This window comes from Phalacrocorax aristotelis, chromosome 9 (assembly GCF_949628215.1).
Source record: "Phalacrocorax aristotelis chromosome 9, bGulAri2.1, whole genome shotgun sequence".
Taxonomy (NCBI): Eukaryota; Metazoa; Chordata; class Aves; order Suliformes; family Phalacrocoracidae; genus Phalacrocorax; species Phalacrocorax aristotelis.
The window spans coordinates 833062-849178 of record NC_134284.1 but is presented as its reverse complement, the minus strand read 5'-3'; the positions used below and the strand labels follow the sequence as shown (position 1 = coordinate 849178).

The 16117-nt window shown below is 40.6% G+C and overlaps 1 protein-coding gene across 15 annotated transcripts in view; it reads left to right on the top strand.

Moving 5' to 3' along the window:
- Positions 1 to 16117, top strand: part of RAD51B (RAD51 paralog B) — a 473504-nt gene that overhangs the window by 321878 nt on the left and 135509 nt on the right. For all 15 annotated transcript variants that reach the window (XR_012662232.1, XR_012662233.1, XR_012662231.1 and 12 more), the window contains one exon: positions 9275 to 9353. Coding sequence is in view for 11 of the 15 variants with exons in the window: in XM_075103134.1 (XP_074959235.1) it covers positions 9275 to 9353 (79 nt within the window). In the remaining 4 variants the exon portion in view is untranslated. Of the gene's footprint in view, positions 1 to 9274; positions 9354 to 16117 lie in introns of those variants that run through there.

Below are 16117 nucleotides of genomic sequence, written 5' to 3'. Positions count from 1 at the left end.
GGGTATCTCTAGAGCCATGCCTACCTGGCAGAAAATGAATACAGATGTCTACCTCCATGCCTGATTTTGGACTGAAGCAAAGGAATGCTACGTGATTTCCATATAATTGCTCAGTAAAATAATGGCAAGTTTAGGAAGAAAACTCATGTATCCTGATTCCCAGGTCCTGGCATTATGCACTATGAAAGAGTCCTTTATGTATGCGTTGCTCTTTAGAAGCAAGATCTGAAGCCAGCTGGGTATAGCAGGGCTTGAGATTTGGAGAGTGTCCTCTTTCCTGGACTTGTCCACTCCCCTGTTTCTTCTCTACTCTTAAAAGATTCTTGGTTTTCATTTCTATCTCCTCCTTTTGTTTGTTTTCGTTCCATTTCTTTCCTTTGCAAGTATTGAATGTCTCCTCTGGGAGTGACCCTAGCCACATGTGCGTGCAATGATGGTTTATTTTTATTGGAGTCATTGCCTGTGACTGTTATTCATTACTATAGGAAGAATAACTGCACTAACAAAATGCTCTGAGAGCTTTTTTTTTTCCTGTCATAAAAAGTCCTGTTTTGTCCATAGCCATTGAGAGTATATACTGCCATCGTTAAGACATTGAGAGTTTGGGGCTCGGACACTGGTACTGCCTCCTGAATGTCCTGTTGTGTCTGGTGTTGCAAAGCAGAATCTCAGCTTCTCTCAGCTTCCTCGCATGTTGTCTCTTTAAGTCAGCTTTTCAACCATCTGTCCACCTCACTGCAACCTAAGCAACTCAGTTGGCCTCTGCTTGGGGAAGAATTTGTGGTTGCACAAAGCTGGTGCAGTCACTGACTACTGCTATGGCCTCTTATGGTAATAAAGGGTACAGCCAGAACACCACCAAACAAGGCCTGCCTGGGATGAAATGGCTGATTCAGAAAAGGCAAGTCAAAAGTAGTGTAAAATGCTTTTATCTCACTTGCCCTTCTAGTCTGGACATTGGATAAGTAATCAGCAGCTCTATTTCCTTACTTTTATTCTCAAGTTATCACGCATTTCTATGTCACCATGGCAAGACGACCATCTCCCATCTTTAAGGTCATGTAAGGAAATCCTGGTACTTCTTTAGGATGAATCTGTAGCATAAATAATAAAATTATTGGTAGTTAAATAAGGATTATATGCTTAGCATAATTGTAAATCAGAGCTTAGAAATGTAAGCAGCCTAAATAATTTCACATAAGAAATACAGCGATGTAAAAATCCATGGATATTAACTAACCACTTCTCAGGTCAGAGTGGAGCACAGTGAGGACAGGTGAGTGATCTGCCTAGGCTTACTTAAAAGAATATAGGACCTTACCCTAAAAGTTAATGCTAGGATAAGACAAACGGGCAAGAAGTGATTTATCTGAAATTTGGCAAGTATCACATAGGTTCGTGATTTCTAGAGGTTTGTTTTAAATGTTTGAGAATCTCTGCTTCCCACTAGCACTGACTCTTAAAATCAAAGGTAATTATCAGAATTTGGCTGAGGTTTGATCTCTTTGGTATTAGTTTGCATTTGTTAATATGAGTGTCATGCTGATATTTCAGGATTGAGATTTCTTTGAATTCTTTATCCCATGCTGAATCCATCTCATGTTTTCCCTCAGATTTTTGAAGGCTTTCCCTTCACTAATGTTCTTACTCAAGTCAGCGCCCACTGCTGCTGTTTCCCCTGCAAAACTGTCTTAAATGCATCTGCATTTCTCCCTCCCTCAGTTTTTCTTAAGACGAGAGAAGGGAGTTCTTTGCTTTGCCGTTGTAGCAATGTTTTTTAATATACGAAATTTGTATCCATTTCACTAAAAGAAAATAAATAGATATGCTGCTACATTTTGGGGGCTAAGACAACAGCAGGGGATGGTCAGCTGCCTTTTGAGTCTGTAGTTTCCAGATGTGTGCTAATGGAGATTTTTAGGATGTATGCACAAACTCTGCTTGCCTACTTTTCTGCTCTAATTAGTTTGGATTTATAGAATGCCTCTCATAAAGCGTTTCTAGCTGCAATTGTTACTTTTCTATAAAGTAGTAGAGAGGAAAATCATTCCTGTCCAGAGGAAATTGCTTAGGATTTTCTTGGGGGGGAAGGAGAGATATGATCTATTTAAATTGCTCTATAAAGAGTTTTATTGAGTTGTGCCCCATTAACCTGGCCTTGATGAAAACCTTTTCAAACAACTGGACCTCAGGGAACCACATCTCTCAGGTGCTATGCATGGCACAAATGAAATTATAGTTTCCTAAGAAATAATTTTAATTCAAATTGTATTTTTTAAAATTTTTTTACATGTACAAAAGTGGTAGGGACTCCACATCTACTCCCAGTACTGGGGCATGTTTATAGCCCCATCTCTCATTGTTTGCTCTTTAGTGCTCAAGACGTCTTAAGATTTCCCTGTGTCAAACCACCAAGTTTGTTTTTACCAGGGAGAATATATGTGTGGGGTCTAGGTGATTAAGAAGGCTGAAGGATGACTGCTTATATCTCTTTGCCTTCAACCTGTCCATTTTTCCTCTGTTCCCAGTCATAGCACAGCCTGCCGAGCCTGTAGCCTTTTTCTAATGATAACAAGCATACAGGCACAGACAGCACTGCTGGGGTGGCTGAGCTTTCTTCTGCTTGAAAGGGGAAAATCTGTGCGTAGAGAGCTTTTCCTTGCAATGGGGTTTGGAGGAAGATACAAGGCAGGGGATAATCATTTCCATAAGAAAACACAAGTCCCTGATAAAGGCAAACAAACTTTACAGTGATTTACTTGTGAAAGCAATGTGATTTGATAACATGTTATGCAGATTTTGGTACTGATATCAGCTATACAATCTTTAAAAACGTATTTAATTTCTGAACTTCAATTTACCCAAATGCATAATAGGGTTATTTTTTCCCCACTCTTGTAAAGTCTTCTTAAAAGCTGCAGGTTAGAGTACCGTACACAAGCAAAATGTTGTAATCCCAAGAATCATTTGCGGTGGGAGATCAGTAAATTGTTTATGAGTATATCCTGTGAGCTTAGTAAATGATTGCAGGATACCTCAGCTACGTTGTGTTTTTTTTCTTTTTTGTTTTTTTTTTTAATTTTTTTTTACCAGAACACTGGAATTGTATTAAGGTCATTTTTCTTTCTGCAACCAGGAGCAGTTCTCTCCCAAGGTCAATCAGAACCCATTGTGAGACTGAAGCCTCGGAGACCTCCAGGGTCTAATGAGCACTAGAGTTTGGTGAGGCTTGTCAGAAAACACAATCATTTTTTTCCTCCTACCTTGTAAAAAGCCATCCCATTGCCCTGAAGGATACTTCTACGTGAAGAGGGAGCAGGGAGCAACTGGTATACTGCTATGTGAAGCCTTGATGCCACTGTGGCATTACTGCCTGTTAGGGAATTCTTGGTTCTCTCCTTGGGCACCTTTCTGGTGGGCTGGAGGCAGCATGATCTGTGGGACTGGGAATGAGAGCTGGCCCTGGGAACTGGGTCACAGCTCCTGCTCAAAAGTAAACGATCTGCAGAATAAAGACTGCTGCTTTCATTTCTAGAATATATCAAATTCCTGCACATAGGGCCCGAGGAGAACCAGAAGGGAGGGCAGAAAAAACAGATATGAGGTCTGCTGGGGTGTCTGATGCAAAATCAACTTTGTTGTTTTCCTTACTGGCTTTTTCCTGGGCTCTGTTGCAGCTGAAAAAACAACCCTTCTAATCTACAATAAGAAGGGAAATTCTGGCATGAAGATTGTCCACCCAGACATTTGGCACAATTAGGGGAAAGATTTGTTTAGCTTAGCACTGATTCTATTAGTACGTGAGTCTAACTGAACCTTGAGAGATAGTCTTTTCCCTGTTGAATGATACTGTCTGTGTAGGTTTCCTTCTCAATTCTCAGCTCTGCCCTTCGGAGCTAACATGGTGTAACTAGAGAGTTCTCCTGAAATGCACCAACTACTAGTAATGATTGTAATAGGACAACAGTAAGAATTAGCAAAAAATCCCACAAGACAGCGTTGTTTCAGTAAGGACAGCGAGCATAGTGAGAGCCAGACTCCTTTCACAGATCTCACGTATTTGGTAATTCCTCAGTAAATCTGAATTCCAAAATATGTATTGGCTGTAAATGTGGTTTTATTATTCATTCGGTCCTTAGTGCACGTACACATATTTTCTAAGTACAAAAGATGAGATAAGGTAAATGTAGCAGAAAAGGAAATCTAAGGAAAAAGTTAACACAGAACAAAATAAAAAGAGAAGAATCTGTTCACTGATAAGGAGAAGCTGACATACTTTAAAAGAAGATTCAAATGGTTTCACTCATGTTCCTCAGTCACTGCTAAGAACAAATAGTCTTTTTAAAAAAATGGGGAAGAAAATGGATGTCTTTCCGGTCTAAGCAGAAATTATGTATTAAATGTTAATACAGCTGATTTTCTCAAATATTTTATTGAAATATCTTAGTCCATGACTTTTGTTAAAATCATTAGTTTTCCATTATGAAATTGTATTGGTTTTTCCATGTGAGAGCTCACAGCTCAGTCAAAATCATCATCTTATTTCAGCACTCGGTAGTTTATCATCCTGGCATTTTGATAACTAATTTGATAGAAGTCTGTCTTCTTCATCTTCTTTACTTCTTTTTGCTAAGACACTGGCTTGATTTCTGGTTATCAGACTACTTTTGAAAGTCCATCCAATACATTTTCCAATTCATCACTTTCTTTGCTATTGACAGGGGATGTTGTCCCAATAATTAGTATTTTCTTCTGGTCTTCGGCAATCAATTTCTGTGATTCATCTCTTGCATGAAGCCTATAAACAATAAACTGTATTAATAAAAATGCTTTCCCTAATTAAAGAACAAACTTTAATGCACAATTTTTCTGCTATCATCATCAATTCTCTCTAAGCCTTTTGTTTCTCAACTGCTCTGCCTGTCTCTCATTTGTCTTCCTTTATCTAATCTAATGGCATCTATCCTGTTTCTATTCACTTTTCATCAAGGTGATATATTTCCTCTTCCATAGTACTTTTGTGTTCTTAACGTGCCTCGTGGCAGAAATAATTTTTCAGTTGTTTAATGTTTATGCTACACGTTGTCAAATAATAAATAATTATTACAAACTGGCAGGGGGATATGATGCTAGAAAGGAAAGAAAGAAATTAATATCTGACCATTTTGTAAAGTTAGGACTTTGCAAAACTTAAAATAGCTTTGGTTTTCACTTCTCTCATCCATCTCTATTTTTCTTACTTTAGTAGGACAGCAGCATAAAAACAACTGCATCTGGATTTTATATTCCATTCTGGAAGCTCATGGATAGTGTTCCAGAAGCATCATGGATAGGATGAATTGGAAAGACTCAGTACCATTTAATCATTTTTCTATGTCTATTTTCTATTCGTTTCACCTTTAAAAATTATGTTTTGTAATTTGAATGCCTGTTAACTCCTGTAGGCTATTATTTACCATTCTTGTTTACTCGTCTCAAAATGTGTACTCCTTTTGGTGCAACTTTGACTGCACTGAAGTGTCAATAGGAAAAAATTTCTGGTGAGGCCTGAATTTCATCTTCAATTCCTCAATTTTGGTAATCCTTGATTTATACTTCTACTTGATTTATACTTTGGCCTCCAAAGCATGGTTTTCTTTTCTCTATCTGTATTTCCTTCTATGTCTTCTAAGGTCCTTGTGTATGCATAAGAACTCACTCTGCGTTGACTATTCTATCCAGAGGATGGTTTGCAGTGACATTTACGGCTTTTTCTCTTTGGTTGAAATACAAATCTAAATACGTAATTACTTTTTTTCAGTTAGTGTAGAGTTTGGTGTTATAAAAAGAATTCTGTGTGCTCTGTATGGTTGTGAAATATGCAATCATACTTTAAAGGTTATTTTTCTCTCTAAGGAAATGTTCAAAATAAAGCAATACCTTTGAATATTATGAGCTGTTCCCATTTCACTAAAAAGGAAGCTAATTCCGAGCCTCAGATGTAACTGTGCAGCAGCAGCCTTTCAGAGAGCCCTGTGACACGCTGCTGAAAGGATGTGATTTATTATATTTTTTCATTGCTATACACATATTGTAACGGCATAAAAATGCAGTAACAGAATGTACGTGGGGTTATTTGCACACCTATCCATTTGCACATACAACTGTGTTTAGTGCACATGCATATACAGGTTAGTATTTATGCGCATAGTACTGCACAGAATGCCAAAAATTTGACCTTAGATATCACATTTGTAACTGTTTCACTTTGGGCCTTTCTGATTAAGTATTCAGCTGTTGTGGGAGACTCTGTAGCTGAGCGTTTGCACAGTTTTTCCACCTATCCTCTCCTTCATGCTGTCAGAGCTGAGGCAGCGTGTGAAGCTCCAGGAGGCACTCTGCTTTCCTCCTGGCAGAGTCCCCCCTCCTGCCACATTGGTGGGAAGTGCTGGCTCTGGGGATAACAGCTTGCAAGGGAATTTGGGTTTTGTTACAGCCTGTCACGGATGTGGGATGCGACGTGCCCCTCCCTTCTCCAGAAGTTCATTCCAGAGAGAAGGGTAATTAACATGGAAGAGGGGAAAGTGCTAGCACAGCAGTTTTCCTACTTGGAGTAGTTCACAAAGGTTGTATTGCATCCTGAGGTGGTTTTGCCAGCTTCATATGACTGAAAGGAAAACATTGACATTTGGACTGGTCTGATGTTCTCCAGCTGTATTTGTGGTCTTTATGTGCCTGCCTTTATTTTTAACTGTATGAAGAAGGGAGACTATATTTGGTTTAAATCCTGACGACCATAAAAATGTTAGTAGCTGTGCATAATAATGGTTATGTTTGAAGAACCAGATATGAGGATTTTGTTTGTTCAGCCTGTATCAGAATCAGATGAGAAAGAGTTGCAAGGCATCTAAGCATGGTCCTGTCTGCGGACTACGTACACATGCGGACGAACCCTACCTCCTATACAGACACCCTCAGCATTTAAAGCGCTACAGGACAGTCACACAAGCCTTGATTCCGCAGCAGAATATGCTGCCAAATCCTCTGGTTACAAAAGGACACTGTAGAACTCAAACTTCTGGTACTTGATATTGTTAATCTTACACAGGAATAAATGTCCCAGTCCTGGAGATCTATGATGTGATACAATACTGTCTGACTTTTCAGTGAAATGTGAGCAGTTTTGGTGAGCATGAACTTCCTTGGTTTTCTGTAGTCTCTCTTGGCTTTTTTAAAACCTGCTCACTGTTTCCCTGCTCGTTGTTAGGCACCACCAACTGAAATCCATATGTAGCGACCCTTACCTGTGCTTGAAAATTTGGCAGAATTAGAGCATGACCTTTGAAAATAATGTGGTTTTTTTACTCCATTTGAAATCAGCCAGGTCTTCTGGTGCCCCACACCTCTAACAATAAGATTGTTACTGTCTGTATTTCTAAGAAATCTGTATTTGGATGTATCTGACAGAGGGCTGCCTGTCTTGGGCTGAGAGGGTATAGTATCTGACAGGACTTTGGAAATGTAGGCGCCGAGGTTCCACAGCACACTGCCAGGTGGGCCTCGCAGATGGATTAGCTGAAATCGGTGCGCTGAAGGAAAGAAAGTTGGCCAGCCTGCTCTGTGCCCTGAGCAGCCGCGGCCTGGGCTCTGGGATATTGCTCTCCTTGGAGCACATCCCTGCAGAGGATCAGCACGGGCTGCCCAAACCGTGCCCTTAGGAGCCAGGAAGGCTCTTCCCAGGTGCAGGGCTGCTGCTGAGAAGGCTGGTTTCTGGTTCCCAGCCTTCTCTAGCTGAGGAAGAGGTGAGCGGAGAAAGGTGATTCAGCTTTGTTCAACAGCTCTGTGCCAGAGGCAGAGCAGCAGCACGCTCTCTGCTTCAGCCACTGCTCTCAGTGTCTTCTGCAGGGCCTGCATAGGGACCGTTAGATCTGTGTTTGTGCTGGCCATACTCTGGGCAGAACTTACTACATTTACCATTAAAATGTCACTTTCATGTAGGTGACAGAATGGGGCTTATTTTGAGGCAAGCTGAGAGGGAGCACTCCTCAGCAATGAGCAAAAATCAAACAGCCAAGCAATAAAGCCTGGCATATCTGTGCAAGTTTGCCACTGCAGGTCCCACGTCCCCTACCCTGCCAACTGTCCTGGTTTTGGCTGGGATAGAGTTAATTTTCCTCCTAGTAGCTGGTATAGTGCTGTGTTTTGGATTTAGGATGAGAATAACATTGATAACACACTGATGTTTTAGTTGTTGCTAAGTAGTGCTTACACTAGTCAGGGACTTTTCAGCTTCTGCTCTACCGACTTGAGATGGCTGGAGATGTCTTTCTTGGGTTTTATTTCTCTCTTTTTGGCATTTTCCTTTTCATTGCAAGTTGTTGTTGCTGTTGTTGTTATATTTCAGTTATTAAACTGTTTTTCTCAACCCACCAGTTTACTCACTTTTGCTCTTCTGATTCTCTCCCCAATCCCACCAGGGGGGGAAACGAGTGAGCGGCTGAGTGGTGCTTAATTGCTGGCTGTGGTTAAACCATGACACCAGCAAGCCCATTTCTGCGGCTCCAGAGCTCTGCTGCAGCTCATCTTCTACAGAGGATGGTTCCTCCATAGTAGAGCCAGAGAGCTTGGGACATTTCTGGCCTGAACATGGAGGGTCAGCACACCCAAATGCCGAGCTAAATTTGATTGTGCTATACACCCTGAGGGAATTCCAGTTCCTATTTTGAAACTCCAAAGACAGGATCCTTGAATAAAGCTTGACTCAGTCATTACCCCTTTTGCAAAAGAGGACATCCAGATAATTGCAATGGCATGCTGCTGTCCCCAGAGTGGTGACCCATGGGTGGACCACACTGCTTCCAGGGGCAGGAGGAAGATGGTGGGTAGAGTTCTTGGAGAAGATGAGGGGCTGTATCTGTGGAATGGCTAATGGTGATTAAAATTGCGTTATGCAGCAGCAGTTGCCATTTTGCTCAAAATTGTCTCCTATCTGAGTGCAACTGTCTGAACCAGCAGGAATGATTAAGCAAAACAGGATGCTAATAAAACAAGCTGCTTTCATGGCAGTTGTTTTTTAGGACCTGTGAATCCTTTCGAAATTGCAGCATGATCTATAGATGCATATGAGAAGACCTCAACGACTTAGAAGTGACAGGTCTAGATCAAGAGCTACCTTGTTATTTCTGCAGTATGCTAAACTCTTTCCGGAAGTGAAATCCAGTGAGATTATTCTATGGATTTGAGCTCTGATTGGTATGTTATAAAGATGTGTACTTCTCTGTCACTTGTCTTGCAGCTCCTGGTTGCTAAATCCCCTGTTGCTCCATTCTCCGCTTTTTTCTACACCGTTGAGAAATCAGGCTTGGTTCTTCAAGGTAAGACCAGAGCATCGATTGTTTTGCCTTTGCAATTAGTATTTTAAGCAGGCTGAATGTAGATAACAACAACTATTGTTGAAAATGGTGCTGTTTATACCTAATGAAAACCCCACACATTTAAACAGTCTGGTTGACAAGGGCAGCCTTCTGCTGCATTCACTGTTTTGGATTAATCTAAATTAGTTGTTGCATATTCCCATGGATCTAGGGATGGGCCTTGTAATTATTAATCAAAGATCCCTGTTTTCCTTCAAGGTAAAGTAGAATGGTTCCAGCAATATTGCTTCTATGGGGTGGGTTTCTCCAGGAGAAACATACCCATCTATCATTAATAACATGCTCTAATAAGTGGTTCCTCTTTAGCAAATGGCTTGACATCAATAAAAATACAGGTAATTAATATCTGTTCTTTATTTTTATAATAATTGTAATGCTAATGCCCCATGGTCTTAAATAATCCTCAGATTCTCTAGGATATGAGGTAGTGTACTATAAAGCTGGATATTACTAACATGATGGCAGGGAACTAGGATTCCTTGTGGACGTGGCCTAAATCCCGTACTTTCAGAACACAGTAAAAAGCTTTTCCCTTCTTTTCCCCGTTTATCCCAAAAAGTCTTCCTTTAATGTCCTTACTTTTTGACAGACCTTCATAGATGAATTTTGTTGAGCTGCTGTCTCTGGGTACGCAGCCTGGCTCCTGATTGTTGCATCAGTTTAGCAGACCAAATAAAACTAGTCAGTGCCTATCACTTTTTGTTCAGAGGATACACTCTGATATGCATCCATGGCATTAAGAAAAGTGCGTATTGCTGTTTCTCAAGTTCTAGTGATTGAGAATCACTGATCACAGAAAGCAGTATGAACATTTTAAGGTACGTGAACAGTTCTTTTATTTCTGATTGCCCAGACCAATGACGTATTTGCAGTTACTAATGACGAAATGCACTTATATCTCTGGTGATATATAATGTAGGAAAACAAAAGAAACAAAACTGTTTTGTGGTGCATTTTTACTTCAGTTTGATACATCTATGTAATGATAATGTGGAGCTCCATCTGATGTTTCCTAAACCTTTGGATACTAGGAATTTGATCTGCTTTATTTGGTACCAGTAATTTTAAAAAGACTACAGGAACAAGAAACAATTTTTATTAGATTAAACTGACATGGCTTGCAAGACTTAGTCTAGACATGTTTTCATTTCGTATCGGGCAGAAGACAAGCTACTTTTCTCTCTCTAATATCTTTTGAGTTGCAGAGATGTTTCTGGTCATAATAAAAAAAGGCAGATGATTTCCTGCTCTGTCCTCAGGCACTAATGTAGTGAAACTTCAGGAAAGAAAGATTTCCCATTTCAGAAAAGGGAAGCGTTGTTCAGAGAGGTTCTCTATTTGTTTCAGTTCTTTTCTGTGAGCTGGGAATATAGCTTTCCAAGGACTGAACCCGACCTTTAAAGAACAAGTGGTCCTGGTAACATGTAATGATGAGGGGATAGGACTCTCTGATAGAAGGATAGCACTGTATTAGGTGTATGGCAATGGCTCTTTTCCCTGCATCCATATGTTTCTGGGGTGGATGTTTATAACATCATTCACCATTTTAATAAAAACAAGTGAGAAGTGAGATACCAGTTTGGATTTCTCTAAGTGAATGTTGTCTCGATACCAGGCATTCTTTGTACATTTTGGAAGGCAGCTTGAAGCTCTTCTTTACGTGAGCCTTTCCTTACTTTCTGACTATACCCTTATGTTTCCATTTGAGATATTTTTCTCCTAGATGGGTAGTAACCAAGGGCATGGTTGCCCTGATTATGTGCCCCAGACTATTTTACAGAGACTTGTAAGCACTTACACATGAGCCATCTCACCGAGTTGTACAAAGTAAATATTGCATGTTCTTATCCCACATTTCAATGATCATTTTTTGGGGGGGAAAGAGGAAGTGAACAAATGACCTGGAAATGGCTGTTTTGGATACAGTGAAGAAAGTGGCACCAGGCTGCCTCGTGCAAGAGGTGCTAGAGTTTTTATGAGTTGTACTTGTTGTTTCTTCCTAAAGGGAAGCCGGACGCAAGGTAAGATGTCAGTAAGGCAACCGGCCACGGGTCAGCCGGTGAGGGAGTGTCCCTGTGGTGCTGCTTGAGGGACAGCATATAGCACTAACAAGTGGAATCTGTCCCGCAGCCTGATTGCAAAGGCAGCTTTCCCATTCAGGCTTTGTTGTTTAATTCAGTTGGTGTCAGGAGGTGAGCACATTCAGGGCGGCTGATGGGAACAAGTGGATGGGTGTGGGAACTGGCGAGAAGCAGCAGCTGGCTGAAATGCCCAGGATTCTTTCTTCTTACTCAGGGGGTCCCATCCTGGGACCATTAACCAACAGGCCATAAACAAATTGATATCGGAAAATGTGGCTGGAAACTCCTTGATTAGTGAGGGTGAATGGGGAATGAAAGACAAAGTGAAAGTGTGATTTAACAGTTCCACAAGCAATTTCCATTGCCACCTCTGAAGGATTAGGATGTGTGGAATAGGCTAAAAATGAGGAGGAGCTCCCCCCCCAGCTTTTGTTCTGTGGGCTGGAGGATAATAAAACGGCAGGAGAGGCAGTGCAGCTAGTTAGGGATTTCACAGACTGCTATTTGATGCAGTTTAAGAAGCCCTTCTGCTATTGTTGCATTTAAAATGGGAAGCGGAACTGTTCTCCATTCGCAAAAATCTCCAGCGTCCTCAGGAAGAGGGCTGAGAGCAAAGGCTATTAAGATGGTAATGCTGCCCCATTTGGAGGAGTGTATCAAAATCCTCTTTGTCAATGTAAATTGCTGCTCTGTTTCCCTGGTATCTTTGCATCTCATGGCCTCAGCACAAGCACAAAAGTGTTCAGAGAAGACCCTAGTTAAGGCAGAACTGCTTCTCTTATATTGCGAGAGGAGAGCTCCAGGCTCCCCAAGGGTGCCACAGAGAAAACGTCTTTGCTTTTATAAAGTGTTCAGTGATGAAAAGAATCCAGTTATTCAGTCATTCTTTTATTTCCACTTGCAGACTAGAGAAATGAAATTTGATGATTGGAAAGCAAAACTGGCCAGTCAGAGGTTTAGCAAGGAAAGTCACCCTTCAGTCTCCTTTCATTGCTTCAGTGTGATCTGTACTGTGCAGGGGTGGAGTGCAACCCCCAAAAAAAGCCTCAGTTGCCTTTACATTGCAATACAATGTCATGTAAGGTACTGACATCCTGGACAGTGTGACCCTATGCTGAACCTGAATTGTGATTGCAAAATCCAGTCTGACAGCAGATCTCTATTTTGTAGAAATCTTAAACAGAGAGGCAGAAGCCTGGATCTGAGCACTACAAAATATTGGAAGTTTTACTGTCTGCTTGTGTATTCTGTTTAAGGACTTGCTGTTGCTTCCCTAATTCAATATACTAGTTAAAGTGAATGAAGTGAATGAAGTGATACTGTCAAAAAGAATAACAGTAAAAAAGCTCCAGATCTTCTTGATTAAGGGTGCAAGTCACAAGATTATTTTTCTCATTAGCAGTGATATAATGTCTGTTTTGGATTGGAAATTATTAGCTGGTAATTCTGTTCCTGGTACATCAGTCAGAACAGATTCTGGGCCTTTCTTGTCTAGTTGTAGTTTCATTGAAGCTGAATGTAGCATATACTGGGTTAGGTCAGCTGAACTAGAAGATGCTGCTTAGCCATGCACATATATATCCAAAAAGAAGATAGGCTGAAAAAGCTGATGTCAGTGTTAAGCTGTATTTTGTGGGCAGTCATCCAAATCTAGCTTTAGAAGCAGCAGCAGCATCTGGGGCATAAATACAAACTAGCAACAGAGCCTAGGTATTAGCAACTGGTAGCTCAGCTCTCTGTGGAAGTACATCTCATTGCATCTCACCTAAGTAAATGCCAAGAGCATGATGCTGCAAAAGAAGACAGGGAACATGATGGCTGGTTGCCAATGGGAGAGTCTATTGGGGCTTTCCTCTGAATGCTTTAACCAAGTGATTAACGTTGCTCTTCACTGAAAGAGCTCAGAAGCACTGAAAACAAGGCAAAAAATACTAGTGAGCTAGGACTTGGGTTTGAGTAATGGTTTATTTTCATTTCCACAGGGATTAAAGAAGGGTAGAATCAGCAGTACATCCAAACTGACCTCCCATATATCATACGTTTCCTGCAGGCACTATGTTACACTGAATCATGTCTTCTAGAAAGGCATTCACTTTTATTAGAAGGCATCAAGAAATGTGTGTTCCTGGTTTGCCTGACAGTGTTTTCCAGTTTTAGTTACTTTGCTGCTAAATACTTGTTCTGTATTTCAAATTTGAATTTGTCTGCCTTCAGCTTTTGGCCTCAGTTCTTACTATGACCTTCAGTGCTAAATAAAGCATTGTTGCTGTTAAATGGTTGGCATTTTGCATGAGTGTACTTGACATTAAGATTTCTCCTGTTATATTTTATTCTTTCTTTTGAAAGAAAGTTATAACAAAAGTTTTGTGTCTTATGCTGACTGGCTCCCCTCACAACCCAAAGGACAGAATACCTTTTATTGCTAAAGGGAAGAGTTTGATTTTTGTACCAGCAGGACTGGATGATTAGTTACTTGATTAATTCACCCTTTCTCCTGCCCTCTTTTCCACTGCACACACGTCTGTGTGCACACAACCACGCTCACCTTGCCTGTAATGTCTTACTGAGGCAGGTAACTTCTGATAAGTAGAAACAAAAGATACGTGGCGCTCGGAAGAGGGTGTCTTAGGTTTTTAAGTTTCACAGTACTGAGAGGGAAAAGATCTATGAACAGCTAAATCTTGGGAAACCTTGGTACTTTATGTTTCATTTGTCACTAATATACTGAAATAGGCTCATTTTGATCTCAAAATGGCTTAGGGTCTGGGTTTGTAGTGCAGCATGGCAAACTGTCTGCAAAGTGCTATAACTAATTTATATGGCTGAAGCAACTAAAAAATGCCTTATTTTATTTTGTAAAGAGATGCTTTGGTAATGAGTAGTGAGTTAGAAAGGGAATTCTGAAAGAAAGGGCAGCATTATTTGTATTGTATTGTGTGAGTTTGACCAGTGAGAGACAACGATTTACTGCATCAAAAGCTCTTATTCCATTGAAGAACTGTAACTATAAAGTGACCTTTGTCTGGAGCAACATGGATATAATCTGTAAAATGAAGAAGGGTTGTACTTGATGTGTGAATGGACAGAAGACAGATTAATGGGAATAAAGTTGTGCATTGCTATTGAGATGGTAACAGATTTGCAGTGCCACTGGTGATTTCCAGCCCTACTGGAGGGATAAAGATGAACTGATCATTGTTAGGATCTCTGTGGGGTGGAACTGTTTTTGCTGTATTCCCCAAGGGACACTGAAAGCCTCATGCTATTTCTAACAGGTTTGTAATAATGAGAGTGAGAAATCAGGATTGGTTTGTAAACTTGGTCTATCCTGGCAGTAAAGAATGGGAAAAAAATAAGAGTCCCATCATCCCAATGCCAGCAAAATCACCCGTCCAGATGTAGCAGACATCAACAAAAATGTCCTTTTGTTCAGCCTGTTCGTGGCATTTTGGGGAATGGGTTACTAAACCTGACCTAGGAATGGAGTTCGCTTGGGTGAGGGTATCCTCACTGGGTGGCTTGATGGGAATCGCTCTACTGCTCTGCAGCAGCATTGGTAAAGCCTCGCTGGAGTAGCTGAACTCCATGGCTGTCAAACGAAGGAGTCCAGAGGAACAAAGCACAGATGCAAAACCAACTAAAAATGGTAATGAAGAGAGGTGGAGGGAAAATACTTTAATTGTGAAGGAAGACGAGAAGCATCTTGGGTTTAGATCCAGTAGGAACAAAATAAACTCCCTCATTTCAAAAAAATTAAATCTTTCTCTCTGCAAACATGATCTTTCTAGTGGCATAGTAGATAGACAACAGATCGGTAAAGTTTCTGGCCATACTTTTTGCTGTGAGCTTAACTTGTGGGAGGATATTATGCTAGATAAATCCAGTTTAGCACAAAGTATTGAATTTCCTGCTTATTTCTGAACACGTATGTAAAGACACTGAAGATACAGTACTGCTTTCTTGCACTGAAAGCCAAATATGTCCCTAAATGCTTTGCTGCAACTGAAGTGCCAACATTTAATTTTTCTTAAGTTTTACTAAATGCGATATGAACAAAACTTAGTGCAAGCAGTGTGCCAAATCTATTCTCATTTACACAAGTGTGAAGCAATACTGATTTTTTATAATCCAGTGTTGTTAAAACAGTGAGCTGAGGAGTATAATTCTGTATTTGCAAAGACATTCCCCTCCTTTCAAGGCTGGCATAGGCTTCCTGGGGCAAAATGGTCTCACTTCAGAGAAATCTTCTCCTTACCACTCTCTCTGTAATGAATTCCTGATCAAAGTGTGCTGCTCCCCTGTGTTTTCAGCACAGTGCTAAAGCAAATGGCCTTTTTTCCAAAAGGCTTTTAACATAAGGAGTGAAGTTGTCTGTCGATTAGAGGTAGTATCTGTGATTTGTGACAGTGTATTGTTCTGGGAACTGAATGTTGTGGCAGAAGACAAAGGCTCTGCTAGTAATTGCCTGGATTTAACGTACACGATGTTACCTCTTCCAAGCTACAGATTTGTTGAATAAGGTCAAATGTACTTAAAATGGACTTAATGTTCTTAAGCGAATGCATTCATGAGCAGGAAGCCAAAACAATGTCTGTCCAAAAACATGTTTTTCAGCCAGAGTAA